The 18856-nt window shown below is 38.1% G+C and overlaps 1 protein-coding gene across 1 annotated transcript in view; it reads left to right on the plus strand.

Annotated features, from left to right (window-relative positions):
• The window catches only part of SLC13A1 (solute carrier family 13 member 1), an 86968-nt gene that overhangs the window by 44596 nt on the left and 23516 nt on the right, over positions 1 to 18856 (plus strand). The window contains exons 7-8 of the mRNA XM_064289762.1: positions 10406 to 10560; positions 15033 to 15152. Of these exons, the coding sequence (XP_064145832.1) occupies positions 10406 to 10560; positions 15033 to 15152 (275 nt within the window). The remainder of the gene's footprint in view (positions 1 to 10405; positions 10561 to 15032; positions 15153 to 18856) is intronic.

An 18856-nucleotide genomic window follows, 5' to 3' on the forward strand; every position in this document is an offset into this window, starting at 1 on the left:
GAATTTTTCAGGGAAGCTTATGTTTCTCTTTTATTTAGCATGATATTTCCTCCTGTTTACTTCTGCCAAGGATACCAGCTTTATGAATGTTTTTCTATTTGATTTCCCACACAGGTGGACCCTAGGTATTATCCTCCATCTCACATTTTCTTTGCAGCAGAAGAAACTGAAATCCTCAGGTCAAAGTTGCCCTGTTACTCAAATTCTAAGATTTAATAAAGATTCCTTACTTTTTTTTTTTAAATCAGTTTAGGTATGCACTTATGAGTATGCTTCTTAATATTTTAAACAGTATTTTGCTTATTTTAACAAGATGTATGATTTCTCATACTGATGAATAGAGAAATCTGCTATATTATCCATATAATATTTCAGTAATTTTTACCACTATAAAAAGAACAAGATTGTCCCCCTGAAACTATCTTAGCTATCTAGTGCTGCTGTAATAAAAAATAACACAAGTGGGCAACTTTAAAGAATACAAATTAATTTCCTCACAGTTTTGGAAGCTAGGATTTCTAAATCCGGGGTTGGCTCTAGGGGAAGGTCCTTCTTTGTCTCCTTCAGCTTCTAGTAGCTGCCAGCAATCCTTGGCATTCCTGGGCTTGTAAATTCACCTGTTTCCATCTTCACATGGTATCTCCGCTCTGTGTGTGTCTCTTTACATCTGTTTTCCCTTTTTATAAGGTACCACTCAGAAGGCATTATGTTTAGGTCCTGCCCTACTGCAGTATGACCTCATTAACAATGAAAGAAAACCCCTCTTTTCAAACAGGGTCATATGTACCGATATAAGGGTTAGGACTTCAACATAACTTTTTGTGGGACACAATGCAGTCCATAAAAATGGCATACTTATTTTCATGTGTTGCTTTTCATAAGAAATTACATAGACAGTTTCTAAATATTTAACATTTACCAGTACCAGTACCAGTTTTGTGAAATAAATTCTGGTTTAACCGTGACTTCAAACATTGCTGAAAAAAGTAGAGTTTTTTGAAGAGTTTTCAGGTATTGAATACCAGCTTTCAAATAGCTTTCTATTTATCATACTATACTGTATAAACTAATATCTCAAGGCACAGCCTGCACCGTGGTTATTAACTATACCAAAGCGGGGGGAAATCCATTGCCATCAAGCTGATTCCAACTCTTAGTGACCCTATAGCACAAAGTAGAACTGCCCCCATAGGGTTTCCAAGGCTGTAATCATTACAGAAACAGATTGCCACACCTTTCTTCCTCAGAGTGGTTGGTGAGGTCGAATCACCAATTTTTTGGTTAGCAGCCAACCACTTAACCACTGTGCCACCACGGCACCTTTTTATTAACTATAAACCCGCTGCCGTTGAGTTGATTCCGACTCATGGTGACTCTGTAGGAATAGAACTGCCCCATAGGGTTTCCAAAGAACAGCTGGTGGATTCGAACTGCCAGGCTTTTGGTTAGCAGCCATAGCTCTTAATCACTGTACCACCAGGGCTCCTTTTATTAAACTATAAAAAAAAAAAATTAGTGGATATAAAACATATTATAACATGTTTCAAGGAGTCTTATTGATAATTTCAATTTTCTTGTCTACTCCTTTGAGTTGTTCAGGTTATAACTGATTAGATCTTCACTAGATCATCATGAAGAACTCATACCAGGAATAGGGGAAAGATCCCTCTAGTATTTTCCTATTGTTCACTTATGTGTTATCTTCATTCTCTATGTAGTTTCTCTACAGGAATCGTTTGGTTACAGAAATCATTTTAACTCTCATGCACCTTATGAGAGGGCCAGTTTAATTAAAAATAAATAACATAATCTTTTGTCCATTTAACCAAGCACATGTAAACTCAATATGCCAAGAGCAAACAAAGTAGCCAAGGCCCCACTGTCAACACCTCTGTACACTATGGGGCTTCTCCTGTACTCTGGGAATACATTTCTGTCTATGTCATCCACCGACATACAGGCCAGGAAGATACCAAGGTCAATCTGTGCATAAATTATTGCAAAAAAAAAAAAAAAAAAACTGTTGTCGAGTCAATTCAACTCATAGTGACCCTATAGGACAGAGTCGGACTACCCCATGTGGTTTCTATGCAGCGCCTGGTGGATTTGAACTACTGACCTCTTGGTTAGCAGCCATAGCTCTTAACCACTATGCTACCAGGGTTTCTGCATTAATTATTAGTAAGGATTAATTTATTTCTTATTAGGTAAAAAGATAAATATTGGATCTTCTCTCAGATGTGGCAGATTGAATAGGTCCCTATCCCTCCACTTGACCCTGAATTTCTATTCAAACAACAACAAATAGACTGTTTAAATCATAAATCTACAGTTTTATAAATATTAAGAAAGGAATTGACTACAAAATCTTTTTGGAAGCTGGAAAGCAAGAGGATGAGTGCAAAATGACTCAGACAGTTCACAAAAGCTGAATCCTAAACCAGCTGTTTGGAAAGCCAATAAACAATCCACTTTACATAGCAGGAGCCCTGAAAGTTTTTAAAATGATGAAAAGTGGGAATGAGTGAAACATAGTTTAAGAAGTAGTTAAATTCCCAAATTTTCATGCCCAGTTCCACATGGATACAATTGCCCTTCCTCCACCACATAGAAATGTATTCTGTAGACATGGTAAAACAGTGGGTAAGGAGAACCAGCGTAGTTCAGGTTTGGGGGGAGGTGTCACAAGGAAAACAGGAGGGAGTATTGCATGAAGCATACCTACTGAAAGTTGAGAACCCTATCTTCTACTTTTACTAGCCTTGGTAGCTAGGCCAATACCCTGCAGGCAGGATCAGAAGATTATTCCTGGTGAATGCAATCAGCACAGAGAAAAGATGTAAATATATTGACACCAGAGTTTTCTTGAAAAAATGACCCAATCAGATGACATTACAGTGAAGTTCACAGTCAACCCGAAATCCCAAAACACATGTGCTCAGTTACCAGCCAGATTTTCACTGCCTTAAATATGAGCAGATAGCTAAAATTTACTGGACATCTGGAGAAAGCCTCAGACATGAAAGAGAGGTCTAAAAAGACAAAAACAACTTACAGGAAACAGAGACTGTGCCAGATGACAAAAACACAAGAAAAGAAACTATCACTAAGATATTCAGAGAGAGAATCAAAGAAACTGCAACCACAAAATAAAATAGAAGACAAAAATATAAAATATATGAATATGAAATATAAAATATAAATATGTAAATTTTAAAGTATATAAACATGAAACAATATAAAAATATAAGTGGTAAATTTACTAGACAAAATAGGAAGAAAAAGACAAGAAAATAATAGGAGTTTCAGAAAGAGAGAATAAATGGAAGGATACATTCAAAAAACTAAAAAAATTTTCCATAATGGAAGAATGTATTTTTCAAAATAAAAAGCCCTACTGAGTGTCAGTACAATAGATACAAACAGACCCCGACAGGGACCTATCTATGGAAAATAGCACCTAGGGCAAAAAAAAAAAAAAAAAAAATTTTTTTTTTTTTTAATAATAAAAAGCCCTACTGAGTGTCTGCACAGTAGATACAAACAGACCCCCACAGACAGGGACCTGTCTATGGAAAATAGCACCTAGGGCAGTTAGTGTTAAATTGCTGAATGATCTCTCACAGCTGACAATGGAAACTTTGATAGCCAACAGAAACTGCTCGTTGGTGCCCCACCTCAAGCAAACGGTGCCCAGGGCACATGTCCTACCTGCTATACCTTAGTTATGCTTCTGCCTACAGGGCACATCATTGTGAGATTCCAAAATACTGAGGATAAAGAGAAGACCTTAAAAGCTTCCAGAAAGGGGGAAAAACTGATTTCTTAAAAAGAACAGACAATATGAATGTCTGCATACTTCTTCATAGCAATACTGGAAATTCAGAGACAATAGAAAATGTCTTCAAAATTCTGAGTAGCATTTATTTCCAACCCATAATTCAATACCCAGCTGAATTATCCGTGAGATGATAAAATAGGCTAAAGACTAGAGAGCTCTTTGCAGACTCAGAGAACAAATGACTGCACTTAGGACAGGAAGGAAGGCCCTGAAGAAATGTCACCAAGGCATCAAAATTGTTAGAGTATTTGATGTGGATTAGGTATTCTATCATTTAATTGTTATGAGAGAAGATTTAAACAGCCTTGGAATATTTCGGGCTGATTTATTGTTAAGTACTTAGAAAACTAAGTAAGTGGGGAGGCGGGGAACATTTACTAACTCCAGGGGAAAAAGGAACACAGAAAAGGAAAAGTAATTATAGTATGTTATATTGTTCAGCGGAAACCCTGGTGGCGTAGTGGTTAAGTACTATGGCTGCCAACCAAGAGGTCGGCAGTTCGAATCCGCCAGGCGCTCCTTGGAAACTCCGTGGGGCAGTTCTACTCTGTCCTATAGGGTTGCTATGAGTCGGAATCGACTGGACGGCTGTGGGTTTGGTTTTACATTGCTCAGAGGAGTCCTGGTGGTGTAGTGGTTAAGAGCTTGGAGGCTAACTAGAAGGTCAACAGTTCCAATCCACCAGCCACTCTTTGGAAACTCTATGGGGCAGTTCTTCTCTGTCCTGTAGGGTCTCTATGAGTGGGAATTGACTGAACAGTAATTTTTTTTTTAATTGCTCAGCTGTGAATAGAGCACTAGACAAAGTAGTGAAACACTGAACTGTACTCTAAACAAAATTATGATGTAGTCATAATGGGAGGAGGATGGAGAGTTGGACAGTATGAATGTGTTCAGTGGAGGAAGCTGCGAAAGAAAGCTAAATCCTCATCACCCAACTTAATGGAAAGGTAATTGTAATGCGTACAGATGAGAAATTAAGAGATAGTATCATATGACTATTATTATTAATACATGTGCAAATAAATATCAAAAATGGCTAGAAGTTTTGGAAGTGGTTGTCTTTGCCAAGCATAAAATAGTTGGCAAAAACTAATAATTTTTGCAATTAGCTTTAAAAACTATTTAAATATAAATAGAATCCCTAATGTTTTCATACCATGTCAACCCCAATGGATTATCTTGTATACCCCTTTGGAGGCTATTGGTTTAGCCCATGCTGATTCATGTATGCATTTTTAGCCCTCAAGGTTGGGAATTTGTAACTTGACCCTGAAATCTGCAATCACTGCCACGAGGTGGCAATAGTGAGTTACCTCTGGGCCTTCAGGATTTCTGTTCTGAAACATCCATTTAGCACCATCAGGGTGAGAATGTCACAGGATTCTACATTTGGCCATGTCCCGGTCAGAATTTTTTCAGTTACTTGGGTGATATGGAAACATAGATATAAAGAAGACTTAGAATAACTTGGAATAACTCATGTATGACAGAATTAGGATTCAATAAAAACACAAAAGTTTGGCATTATCAAATGTAATAAAACATAGTCTTAGATGTAGGTTAAAAACTCACATAAGTAAAAAGTGTGCTGGAAGGCAGGGTGGTACAGGGAAGATCATTGAAACATGGATTTTGGTTTCAATGCTGCAATGGCCAGTTATGCCACATTTGAGACTCACTTTATTCTTATGAAAATTTTGAATTTGAACCAGATAACCTGTCAATATCTGACTGCTATAATAGTCCTACAGGGTTGCTATGAGTTGGAATCGACTCGACGGCACTGGGTTTTGGGTTTTTTATAATAGTCTGTGATTCTTTTATATTAAAAAATCTTTTATCATTGTTGAAGATATAGAATATCAACAAGGAAGCAAAAACATCTATAATCCCGTGATCAAGAAATAACCATTGTTAACATTTTGATGTATTTCATTTCTGCCTTATTTCTATATATGTACATTTTTTTATTTAAAAAGAATTATTGCATAATTCTCTATATTTAATTTCACATAAGTTTCTTTTCCTGTAACATACCACAGGCACTTTCTCATGTCCTAATATGTACATAACAACATCCTTTATTCCCCTTCCCCAAGGAGTTTTCTCTGGCCACTTAATCCCTAACAGTCCCAACCTCACCTCTTTAGACTCTTTGCTCTTCCTCCCTCTTTGCTTGGGAACTCTTTTTCTCTTCCAAACATTTAGAAGAAAATATACACACATACAACACACCTAACAAATCCCTCCTCCTTTTATGGAAAAGCATAGTAATTATTTTGTTGTCTTGATATCTGCAAAAACATGCGGCCTGTGATCTTACTTAAAAAAAAAAAAAAAACCCATTGCCATCGAGTCAATTCCAACCCATAGCAACTCTATAGAACAGGGTAGAATTGCCCCATAGAGTTTCCAAGGAGCCCCTGGTGGATTTGAACTGCCAGTCTTTTGGTTAGCAGCCTTAGCACTCACCCACTATACCACCAGGGTTTCCACGATCTTACTTACTACACCAAGTGACTTAACCCAATTCCCTCTTGTGCTTAGGGTCAAACTTCTTGGTCTCAGGTTAAAATTACTGTCTGGACAAACATCTGATCTGCTGGGACCCCAGCGTATTTTATAGTTTCTGTACCAATCGTCAGCTTCACTAGTAGTTCTTCCAAGGCTTTCTTAAGAATACTTTTTCTGCTCAATGACTTCTATTGTCCCTCTGCCGTCGAGTTGATTCCAACTCATAGTGACCCCATAGGACAGAGTAGAACTGCCTCTTGTAGAGTTTCCAAGGAGCGCCTGGTGGATTTCAACTGCTGACCTTTTGGTTAGCAGCTGTAGCACTTAACCACTACACCACCAGGGTTTCCTACTGTCCCTCCAGTCTTCAATATTTACCCTCACTTCAGCATCATCGCTTCAACAAATTCAACCCAGCAATCATACTGTTGAAATGTACTGTCATATATAAAATAAACGACCAAAATATAAAAGTCAAAACAATCAAAATATAAGGTTTCCAAAAGGACATAATGCTTGAGCTGTTTTGAAGGATGAGTAGCAGTTAGATGGATGTAGGGAGGAACAGAGCCCTAGGCAGGGAAAGCAGCATGGCAAAAACACAGGCCCGGAGACAGGAAGGGCAGCAGAGTTTAGTGTGGCTGAAACAGGAGATGGAGGGAGTGGCTGGAGTCAGGGTCAGATTACCCAGCAAACACAAGCTGACTTGTGCTTACTTACTAATCTGTATTCGTAAATAATCACAAATCGGCCTGTGAGTACCTTGCTTACTGGGTAATCCAGCCCTGCCAGGAAGTGTAAATTTAGAAAGAGGCTTTGAATCTGTAGGAAAGGTGCTGTGGGTTTGGGAGAGAGACAGATGTCAGCAATACCTAGAAACAGAGTCTCTGATGTGGTGAAAACTGTGAAATTGTTCACTGCAGATGATCTAGTAAGCAAAGTAAGCATCATGCTTACCTTACCTATTGGATAATCTGTCCCTGGCTGGAGTTGATACTGTAGAGGCAGACAAGGGTGAAATCAAGAAAAGTTCTGACTACCTCTTTAAAGAGCCCAAAGTGGACAAATCAAAAAAACAAACCAACAAACAAACCAATTGCTGTCGAGTAGATTCTGACTCATAGCGACCTTAGAGGACAGAGTAGCAATGCCTCCATAGAGTTTCCAAGAAGTGCCTGGTGTATTTGAACTTCTGACATTTTGGTAAGCAGCTGTAGCACTTAACCACGGCACCACCAGGGTTTCCTCCATAGGGCAAGGAGCTAGCAAAAACAATAGAGATGACTGCATAAGCCTCATGTTTCCTAGCTAGATACACAAATGGCGCACCCCCATCCCATCTCCAAAACACCTCCCTTAACCTTTAATTTGTATTATCAAGATGTACTAATATTATCACTTACTGCAGAATTTAAATTTACCCTGAATTTTTTTATAACTTATTTTTCTTGTTGAGAATATACACAGCAGAACGCAGACCAATTCAACAGTTTCTACACATAAAAATAAATGACATTGATTACATTCTTTGCGTTGTGCAACCATCCTCGGCCTCTTTTTCTTAGTTGTTCCTCCCCCATTCACATAAACTCACTGCCCCATAAGTTTCCTATCTGACCTTTCAAGTTGCTGTTGCCATTTTAATTTTAAAGATAGATTTTAAAAGAGCTCAATGCTCAAGGCAGACATTCTTTACTAGTTAAGCTAAACTATTGTTTGGCTTTGAGAAAACTTTAGAGGATATTTAAAGATTATCTCAGGGCAATAGTTTCAGGGGTTCATTCAGCCTCCATGGCTCCAGAAAATCTGGATTTCAGGAGAATTTGAAATTCTGTTCTGCGTTTTCCTCCTTTTGATCAGGATTCGTCTATAGAATCTTTAATCAAAACATTCAGTAATTAAATTTACCCTGAATTTTAATGCCTTTATAAATCATCCATGATAATTGCCTTAACATCAATCTGTACAGTACTATTAGTATATGTTTTAAAGGTCATAAAGATATAGGGGGAAAAAAGGCATGGGAAACCCATAAGAGATAAATTATGGTGAATGTATTAACATTTTTATGTTTTGATTATTCTCTGTAGTGTATATTTTGAAGATCATAAAAAATATAGGGGAAAAAAGATGTGGGAAACCCATAAGGAATAAATCATGGTAAATATGTTAATATTTTTATATTTTGATTATTTATTTTATATCTGACAATGCATTTCAATCATTGTTTATATAATGGTTTTTATATATATACACGTATTAAAAAAAACAAACCAAACTCATTGCCATTAAGTCAATTCTGACTCATGGTGACCCTATAGGACAGAGTAGAACTGCACCATAGGGTTTCCAAGGAGCACCTGGTGGATTCGAACTGCCAGCCTTTTGGCTAGCAACCATAGTTCTTAACCACTACGCCACCAGGATTTCCTTATATACGTACATACATATATATACACATATATATGCATATATTTGCAGTTACATTTTTAATATGAAATCTATTTCTCCTTTGTACTTTTGAAAGTTTTAATTCAACAATGAGAAATCATATATACATCATAATTTTAAGTTCCCATACTTATCGATTTAATCATATCCAGATTAAATATCCAGATTATACATCACTTTCTGGTTTATGTTTGGTAAGTCTTTTCTATAGACTTCGTAAAATACATTTCATTAAGTAAAATCACTCAGAAGAGTTTTTAAACATTTTTGCCATTTTATTTATATATCATTTTTTCAGGTGTTCAATAGAAACATATACGAAAAATATAAATTATTTCCATGTAGAAAATATAAGGCAAAGGAGACATTTTAAAATTATCTCATGCAAAAAGTAGGTACCTCTAGGGGCTGGCTGTTAAGATAATTAGAAAGTAAAAGGTAAGTTATAATCTAATGCACCTGACCTTTGCCATGCTCAATACCATTCCCACATCCATGATGACTTTGAGTGAGTAGTAAATTTTTGCTTACCATGCTTTCTCAAAAAGATTTTTAGTGCCTGTGTCACAGAGTGCTTGCTTATTTGTATGAAATAGGACAATACTTCTATTCGTACATTTTTAAATACATCTGGATTTTTTTTTAAGTGTGTAGAATATGTCAGACATAGGCAAGAATTGCTGCAAGGTCTGTAAGGAGGCTAAACCAGGCCAGAGAGAATGGTGACTCAGACGAGACTGGTTGCAGTGGAAATGGAGAAAACTGAATAGAGTCCAGTCATATTTAGTTAGACAAAATTGACAGGGTTTGGTGGTGACGAAGAGAATGTTTTCAAGGAGGACAGGCAATGTAGTAGCTAGGACTATGAGCTCTTAAGCAAGACTACCACATTTTTACACAAATAACGTGTGCATTCTACATTTGCTTGCCAACCTCACTTTCCCCCACAGAGTATTTTCATAAGTGCCACTATGCCAATTTTTTTACGTTGCTGTAAAAAATTAGCGTAGCATACTCACAAAAATGCCTCGTGGGGGGAGAGCGCAGTTAGCAAACAAACGTAGAAGGCACATATTATTTGCATAAAAAGATGGACTTGGTTTCAAAATCCAAATCTGCTTCATGATCTTGGACAATTCACTTAACCACTCTGTATCTCGTGTTTTCATCTGTCAAATGGGGATAATAATAGTACCAACCTCACTGTGTTGCAAGAATTGAGTTTTAAAGAGTGACCTTTACATACTAAGCCCTCTGTAAATGTTTGTCATTAGGGTGATGATGATACCATTAGCTTACATAAGTGATAAAGAAGAAGTTTGAGGAAGGAAATATGAGTTTGGTTTCCAGCATTTTGAGTTGGAATTTTATGTAAGACATTGAATTTATGTTGAACAGGCACTTGGATACAAGGGTCTGGAAAGAGACGTCTGGGCTGGAGATAGAAGTTTGCTGGTCTGGTATATCAATATCCATTAAATCAATAAAAAAACATGGGAGATTTCTGAAAGAGAAATGATGGAAAGATATGTGCTCTTAGGGCTTGCTAAGACCAGAGAGAGAGCTGTTCACATAGTCCGTTTTCTTGTTTAACAGGTCTCAGTCACAGAAGGGAGTAAATACAGAACAAAGAAGGATCATATGATGTGTAAACTTATGTGCTTGTGCATCGCTTACTCTTCTACCATTGGCGGACTGACCACGATCACTGGCACCTCCACCAACTTGATCTTCGCTGAGTATTTCAATACGTAAGTGCAAGCGTTGCGTTGTTGATTTAACAAATGGATAGTGCACAATTTACAGCAATTAATCTTACCTGGTTCAGAGGATCCAAGGATAGAGGTGCTATATTGAGTTAACTCTTCTGTGTTTCCCATTAGGACATCTACAGGTCTAGGGGCTTTCTCTCTTAAGAGAGTTAAAGATGCAGTAGGTAGTGGGTTGACAAGCAACAGGTGCCAACAGACGTCCCAGGCCAACTTGGAGGAGGTAACTGATGACTGGCTGTAGGGTTTTCAATGGCTGGTTTTTCAGAAGTAGATCGCCAGACCTTTCTTTGAGGCACACCTGTGGGTGGACCGGAATTTTCAACCTTTTCGTTACCAGCTGAGTGCGTTAACCATTTGTACCACCCAGGGACTCCTCTGGGGTCTGGAAGTGGAAAAAGGAGCACCACAGTGGAACTACTCCCTTAGAGTATTCCATTATTTCCATCATTTATTCGAAGCATTCAGCCTAGGCATAAGTGTAAAGGTTATGATCATGAGGCCAAACTCCTTTGTGTTGTTTACTTTCCTACTACTGAAGGAAAAGAAAAAATACAGAGTTTAGTTTTTTCATATTTCTATTTTTCTAAATGAACCACCCCTCCAGACAAAAATTTTGAAAAGTCCCTCTTGAGTCAAACAAATCTTACAGGCTGCTTTCTCTCTAGTGGGTAGGGAGAACACTAGCCTGATTTTCAAGGTGAGAGCCACAGATGGTGGAAAATGAAGTTGAGTTTGGGAGTATTGTTCTGAGCTGAATATAAGTAGTGTTTCTACGTATCCTTAGGATGAACAGAATAACTGAGATCATCCTCTAACCCAAGTCTACTAAATCGATGGGAAATATGCTTAAGCTTTTTCCCTATTATTTGATGTTCCACCTGAAGAAAACAGACTTTTTTTTTTTTTTTTTAATGAACAGCAATACTCACGGTAGAGGCTCTGGGACCTGATAAAGCACTTTTTCATTCCTCCAGTTCTGTTTATTCCCTAGCATTTCTTATTTATCATTTATCACTCTCTGGTTACTGAATTATGTAAGCTAAGCTTTAAATCTCTTCAAGGTAGATAAAAGTTATTCTCAAGTTGCTATTGATAACTCTAGGGCTCAGGAAAATTGGCACGTTTTCAAACAAAACTGTAGAAAACTTTACAAATCTAGAGTTTTGAACACCTATTCTTATTTGGTTTTTAAAAGCCTTTGTATCATGGTCTTTTTTTCCTAAGGACGCCATAACAAAATGTCACAAAATGGGTGACGTTAAAGACAGAAATTTCATTTCTTGAAATTCTGGAGACTAGAAGTCAAATCAGGGCACTGGCTGTGTTGATTCCTTCTGCGGGCTTCGAGAGAGGAGCTGTTTCTATGCTTCTGTCCTAGCTTCTGGTAGCTGCAGCGATCCTTGGCGTTCCTTTTCTGATTGTAGGCTTCTTCACATGGTTTCTTTCCCCTGCAGATCATTTTCTCTGTGTTCTCCCTTTTACAAGATACCATGCAAAAGGGATTAGGACTAACACCCACGCTACTTCTGTATGACTTAACTGATAATAACTTCAAAAGAAATACCCTATTCTCCAACAGAGCTTAGGACTTTACCAGATTTTTGGGGGGAGACACAATTCAGTATGTAACAATCACTAAGGAACCATCCTAAAGTAGAAGAAAGAATGAGCTATACTACATATATTTGGCTTATATTGATGTGTCTAGCATGAAGTATTTATTTATGTGGTTACTTTTTTTTGTAGATAAATCTGGATAATTACTATTATTTTTAATTTTATTTATTTTGTTGTTGTTGAGAATACACACAGAAAAAATACACCAATTCAACAGTTTCTGTACAATTTAGTGACATTGATTACACTCTTCAAGTTGTACAACCATTCTCACCCTGTTTTCTGAGTTGTTCCTCCCTCATTCATGTAAACTCACTGCCCCTTAAAGTTCCTATCTCAACTTTCAAGTTGCTGTTGTCAGTTTGATTCTGTGTAGATAGTTCCTAAAAGAGCATAACACTCAAGATACGCATTTTTTTTTTTTTTACTAGTTAAGCTAAACTATTGTTTGGTTTTAAGAAGACTTCAGGGTTTCGGGTTTAAAGATTATCTCAGGGCAATAGTTTCAGGGATTCATCCAGGCTCCATGGCTCCAAAAGTCTGGAGTCCATGACAATTTGAAATTCTGTTCTGCATTGCCACCCTTTTGATCAAGATCCCTCAATAACATCCTTGATCAAAATGTTCAGTCATGGTAATGGGGTACCATCCAGTTCTTCTGGTCTCATGGCAAAGGAGCGAGTTGTTCATGGAAGCAATTAGCCACATATTCTCTTTCTTCCTTCTATTCCTGACTCTCTTTCCTCCTCTGTTGCTCCAGGTGAATAGAGACCCATTGTTGTACCTGGGGTGGCCACTTTTAAGCTTTTAAGACCCCCCGCCCCAGGCACTACTCAATGAACTAGGAGGTAGAACAGAAGCACTAAACATTTTAATAGGCCAATTAACTGGGATGTCCTGTGAAACCATAACCCTAAACCTCCAAACGAAGGAACCAAATCCCATGAGGTGTTTGCTTGTACATAAGCAACCTCAGCAGCTACTCCCTTTTTTTTTTGTCATTGTTGTAGATATATCTACCACACAATTTTTGCCAGTTTTAACTTTTTACAGGTGTACAACTTACTGACAGCAACTACAATAATCAGCTGTGCAACCCTACCTTTAATCAAAGTGATTTTTTCCATCACCCTTAACCACCCTTTTCCTTCTCCCTCCTGCCCCTGGTAACAACTAATAAATTTTGGTCTCTGCACGTTTGCCTTTTCTTATCTTTTTATGTAAGTGAGGTAGTACAATATTTGTCCTTTTGTGATTGGCTTATTTTGCTTAGCATAATATCTCCAAGCTCCATCCATATTTCCTACTGGCTGAGTAGTATTCTGTTGTGCATATGTGCTACATTTTGTTTATTCATTCATCTGTTGATGGGCATTAGGCCGTTTCCACCTTTTAGCTATTGTGGATAGTGCTGCCATGAAAACTGGCATACAAGTCTCTTTTTGAGTCTCTGTTTTCAAGTCTTAAGAGTGGAATTGCTGGGTCATATGGTAGTTATATTTTTAGTTTGTTGATGAACTGTATGTGGTCATTTTTCAATGACAAAATACAAGGCATGATTTAAACCAGCATTGAAACCCTATCATTTCTCTAAAATTCTATACATTATATGATTTCAAAAATAATAAAAACATGTTAATGGTGTTTTTGTTACTTCTCTATATTTTCCCTTTTTTCCAGTTTTCTAACTTTGTCTTTGTGTTGCCGATTTAAGAAAAAAAAAATAAAGACAACTGTTTCTCAAATTTCCTGTTATTTTTACATAGTCATAAAATGGGTAACTATAAAAATTTTCAAGAAGCCCTGGTGTTGTACTGGTTAAAGCGTTCAGCTGCTAACGGAAATGTCAGCAGTTCCAACCCACCAGCTGCTCCGCAGGAGAAAGATGTGGTAGTCTGCTTCCGTAAAAATTTACAGCTTTGGAAACCCTATGAGGCAGTTCTACTCTGTCCTATAGGGTCACTACAAGTCGGAATCGACTTAAGGGCAGTGGATTTGGTTTTTTGGTTTTTATATGAAAATTTATTTGTTACTTAGACTATATTTTGAAGCTATGAATGTGAGGTTACCAGTGAAACAGTACATTTATCTGACCTTTTTTTGTTGTTGTTTTGTTAATGCGTGAGATAAAAAGCTGAAAACAATGAGGAGAAAGATCGGAAAAGTTCATGTTTTCCATAGGACTTTTTATTCTTTTTATCTGTCCATATTTATCCCAGTTGACTGAGTCTCAAACAACTGTATAATTCTGAGAAGAAGAGAGTAGCATATTCCTGGTAGGATGGTTGCGGTTGCTTTGGCAGAAGAACGGTGAGGACAATAGTTATGACAGACAACATGGGCCTGGATTCGAGTTACGTAGGTGCCTAGAGGCAAGCTACCAGTATGAAATGAGAACAGACATTCATTTCAGTTAAGTTCATTTTCACCTGTTCCCAAATCTGCTATGCATCTTTCCTCACTCATATGCTGATGATTTGAGTAACAATAGCAAAATACACACACTCATACACACCCATTTCTTCTACATTTAATGAGCCTCAGGTATTGTACTAGGTTTTTTCCCAAACATGTCCTTGCAGAGTGAATAAAGGGAACAAAAGTCAAAACATACCCTCGCTTGCTTATGTGGGATACAGCAGTAATTATGCAGTGACAGAGTCAAGATGAGACAAAAAGTAAAAGAGACTACTATATTTAGTGCTGAGCACGTCCCACGACTTCCTCCTTGGCTGGCAGCACAGGAAGCATGTGGCCCTGCAGGATCTCAGGAACCATCGCAAGGCTTCTACTTGTCACCTTTGGCATGAACACTTGTCCGTATTTTTGCCCAGGCGCTATCCCGATTGCGATTGTATCAACTTTGGATCATGGTTTACGTTTTCACTCCCGATTGCTGTTATTATTCTCCTTTTGTCCTGGATCTGGCTTCAGTGGCTTTTCCTAGGATTCGAGTAAGTATATATTCCATATTAATCTGATAAATCAAGGTGTCTAGGAGTCCCTGGGTAGTGCAAACAGTTGACATGCTTGGCTGCTAATAGAAAGTTTGGAGATTTGAGTCCACCCAGAGGTACCTTGGAAGAAAGTCTTGGCAACCTGCTTCCAAAAAATTAGCCATTGAAAACCCTGTGGAGCACAGTTCTACTCTGACACATGTGGGGTTGCCATGAGTTGGAATAGACTTGACGGCAACTGGTTTTAAGGTTACAAGTGCTCAACTCCTTACCCAGGGCTCCTTCAAATCTGTCACAGATGGTGCATTTCTGCATTCCTCTTACCCACAAAACCCACACACACAAGGACACGTTAAGGATAAGCTAGAATCTCATTTTGGTCCATCTGGGTCTCCTGCGAATCCTAAACCAAAAAGGTGTTATGAACAGGCAGCAAAGACAAAAGAAACACATTGTGGTGAGAATCCAGCCCAACTTGTCAAAGCAACACTTCAAGAAGTTTTGCTGTTGCATTTGATTTAACATGGAGATTTTCTCAAGTTATTGAATTACTTAAAACTGTAGCATGCAGGACTTCCTGCTTCATGCCAGCACCAAATCTGTTATGTCACCCTAAAAAAAAAAAAAAAGAAAAGCAATAAAGATCTGAGACAGTGCCCTGTGAAAAGGAGTAGTGGATCAACAATTGGGAGACCAGGGTTCAAGTCGTGGCTCCTCGCAGGTCAGATGTGAGATCTAGTACAAGCCTGACCCCGTCCCAGTCTCAGTGTCTTCATCTGTGAGGCGACACAACTGAACCAGACTGTCGGTAAGATCACTCACTTCCAATGTATATTTCTAAATGGTATGGACCCAACTTGAACACATAAAGTCAAGGTAAGAAACTCCGATTAATAAAGAATAATTACGCCTCTAAAATGTCGTATGTATGTGATTTGAGGAGAATTTCAAAATATTACCTTGGCGGGGGCTGGAGCTGGTGGTTTATAAGTACCAGTGAGTTCCATGACTTCAATAAAAGGCAGCATTTAAAAATTACTTGTCAGCAATATCTAAAAAGAAGCATTCTATTTCAGTTCATATAGGAGAACTCCAGCAATAGTTTGGCTTTTGGTATAGCAATAGTCCAAAAAGAAAGGGGAATGGCTATATATCAAACCTTGAGAATTTTTTTTTTCCTAAAAGTGAAACAAAATTGACAGTTCAGATTTGTTCTTTTAATATTTTATTTAAATAATTTCAAGGACCTGTGAATAAAATAGCATGCTCCCTTCCAAGCCAGCGAGGCTGAAGTCAGCTAATTGTATTTCCTTCAAAAAGCAAAACACTCTGTGACTAGGTTGGTTCTGGGCCCTGTGGCCACATTTTCCAAGCCTGGCCATATAAGAACTGACATTCTTGCCGCTTAATGCCCCTTTCTGGTTTTTCTCCAGAACTGCCGCCGTTTTGTTAGTAGTGGGGAAATGGTGCTGATGCTTAAAAAAAAAAATCTGTCCAGATTGTGGGAGCAGCGTGTGGCAATCCTCCTACTGAAGCAAATGTGTGGAATGTCACTGACTTCAGCAGGCGGGCATCAGTCTGGAGAGGCCACCTGCATACTAAGTGCCCCTCCCTGGGAATCCAGGTCTTTGGGGGCCTATTCGGTTGTACCTGGAGCAATGCCGTATGCAGGGGGACAGGAATCCCAAGTCAGTGGAGAACGCATCCAGTCCCAGACCCACAGCTGTTTCCTTCTTTGTTGCTATATATGATGACTTTATAAAATATGTATGCAACGATCGTCATTACTTTACAATGTCTCATCACTTAAAAAGGAGAAATTATGAAGATAAAGGACGAATGTATTGAAATGTGTTTTCTATGAGAAAAAAAATTTCTGGGAAGTGCACACATTAGGCCAGGCTCATAAATCATGATCAGTGACATATTTAAACAGTCCTCAGGCTGTCCACTATTAGTTAGACACTGCACAGCTTTGTGCTCCCACTAATTTTTCAGTGTCCTTTCATTCAGCCAGTGTGTTCACCTCCAGAGGTTTTAGACTGGCAAACAGAAAATAATCAGCTCCTCCCCTGCCAGGCACCCGTATATTCTGATTAGTGTTTGGCTGTTAGCACAGTTAACTCACCCATTATAAATGACCCCACCACACTTGGGAAGAGAAGCTCATCTATCAGTGCCATTGAACTTATTTAAATGGAGAGGCTGATATATTGTCATATGCTTCATCAGTTCCTTTGTGAGGGCATTAACCTTCATTTGTAGCAAAGCCAATTTGGTTTTGACCTAACTGTTTATTGTCCCCAACCACAGTGACAAGGTACATATGCAGCTGATGGGGGAGAAAACAGTTTCTAAGGAAAATCTTATTGCTTTCATTGACCGTACTTTTTTAGTCTACAGAGAGTTCTCAAAGTGGTCCATGAGTAGTTTCTTATACTAGTGACATTTATGTCGTGACAGTGGTTAAATTTCAAGGTTGGCATTAGTTAATGATCTGAGATTATAGAAATATTACCTTACTGATCTTAAATGCAACAGCATCCATCTAATTATTTTCAGTGGCTGGTGTGATTTTGCATGTGTGTGATGGGTGATTTAATGGTTGAGGAGAGGAGGCTGTGGTGTCGCCAGAGTCCAAACATGTTTGAGTAGCAGAATCAGAGAAAATAAATAAATAAACTATGTTTTTGTATGAAAGTTACCCTCCTACCACCTGAGTGTTCCTACCTACTCCCTCAAAAATATCCATGTACACTTAACTCAGCAATTTTACAGAAGAAATTCTCCCTATCTTCTATACCTACATATAATGTACACTGTAACTGAGCTACACATAAACATTCCATGAATTAATCCATAGGAATTTTCCCATTTATTTCTTCCACTGGATGAATTATTATTATTATTTAATTTATTTATTAACCTAGAACAGAACTTCACAGAAACGGTTCAAAATTTTGAAGACCTCAGACCTCATGGTAGAAAATTTAGTAAAATAAGCAATAGAAATTGGTAGTTATTGTTGGAAATAAGCCAGAAAATTATCTAGTAGATGCAAGTGGAACATGAAGAGTCAAGAAACTTGCAGAAAAAATGTAGTAGAGTCAGTTATGCTTCTAAGAATAGACCTGGTTTGAACTTTGTTCATGAGCAGTGTGTGTGACTTCCCTGCCCTGGTGCATAACTCAAGTTTAGCATATTTTGTGAGAAGCAATGGATCTGACAGCCAACTGTGTCATAAATTTTCAAGGTCATTAATGAATCGATCAGTCAACTAGTATTTACCATGTATGCCAGTATTCACCATGTATGCCAGTATTCTAGAGATACTGGGCCAAAGAAAACATCTATGACACTATCCCTGCCCTCAAGTAGTTTACTAACTAGTGCGATAAAACTTATACACGTGCAACAATTAACAATCAAGATTGTGTACAATAAAGTGTTAAATTAGAAGTGAGCGGTGTGTGAAAAAAATTCCAGTGGCGCAAATGGACTTGGAAGATGAAGAGATCAGTGGAAGATATTGTGGCAAGTATGGAACAAAAATTGAGCCTTGAAAAGTGAGCAGACCAGGCAAAAGCAGAAAAGAGGGGAGAGAGCATTCCAAGAAGGTGGAGGTATGGGTGGAAAGCATGTGTTTCTGTTGTTAGCAGGGAGATTTGTATTTTATGAAGCTTGCTCATAAATATCTTCTA

Source organism: Loxodonta africana, chromosome 8, assembly GCF_030014295.1.
Source record: "Loxodonta africana isolate mLoxAfr1 chromosome 8, mLoxAfr1.hap2, whole genome shotgun sequence".
Classification (NCBI taxonomy): Eukaryota; Metazoa; Chordata; class Mammalia; order Proboscidea; family Elephantidae; genus Loxodonta; species Loxodonta africana.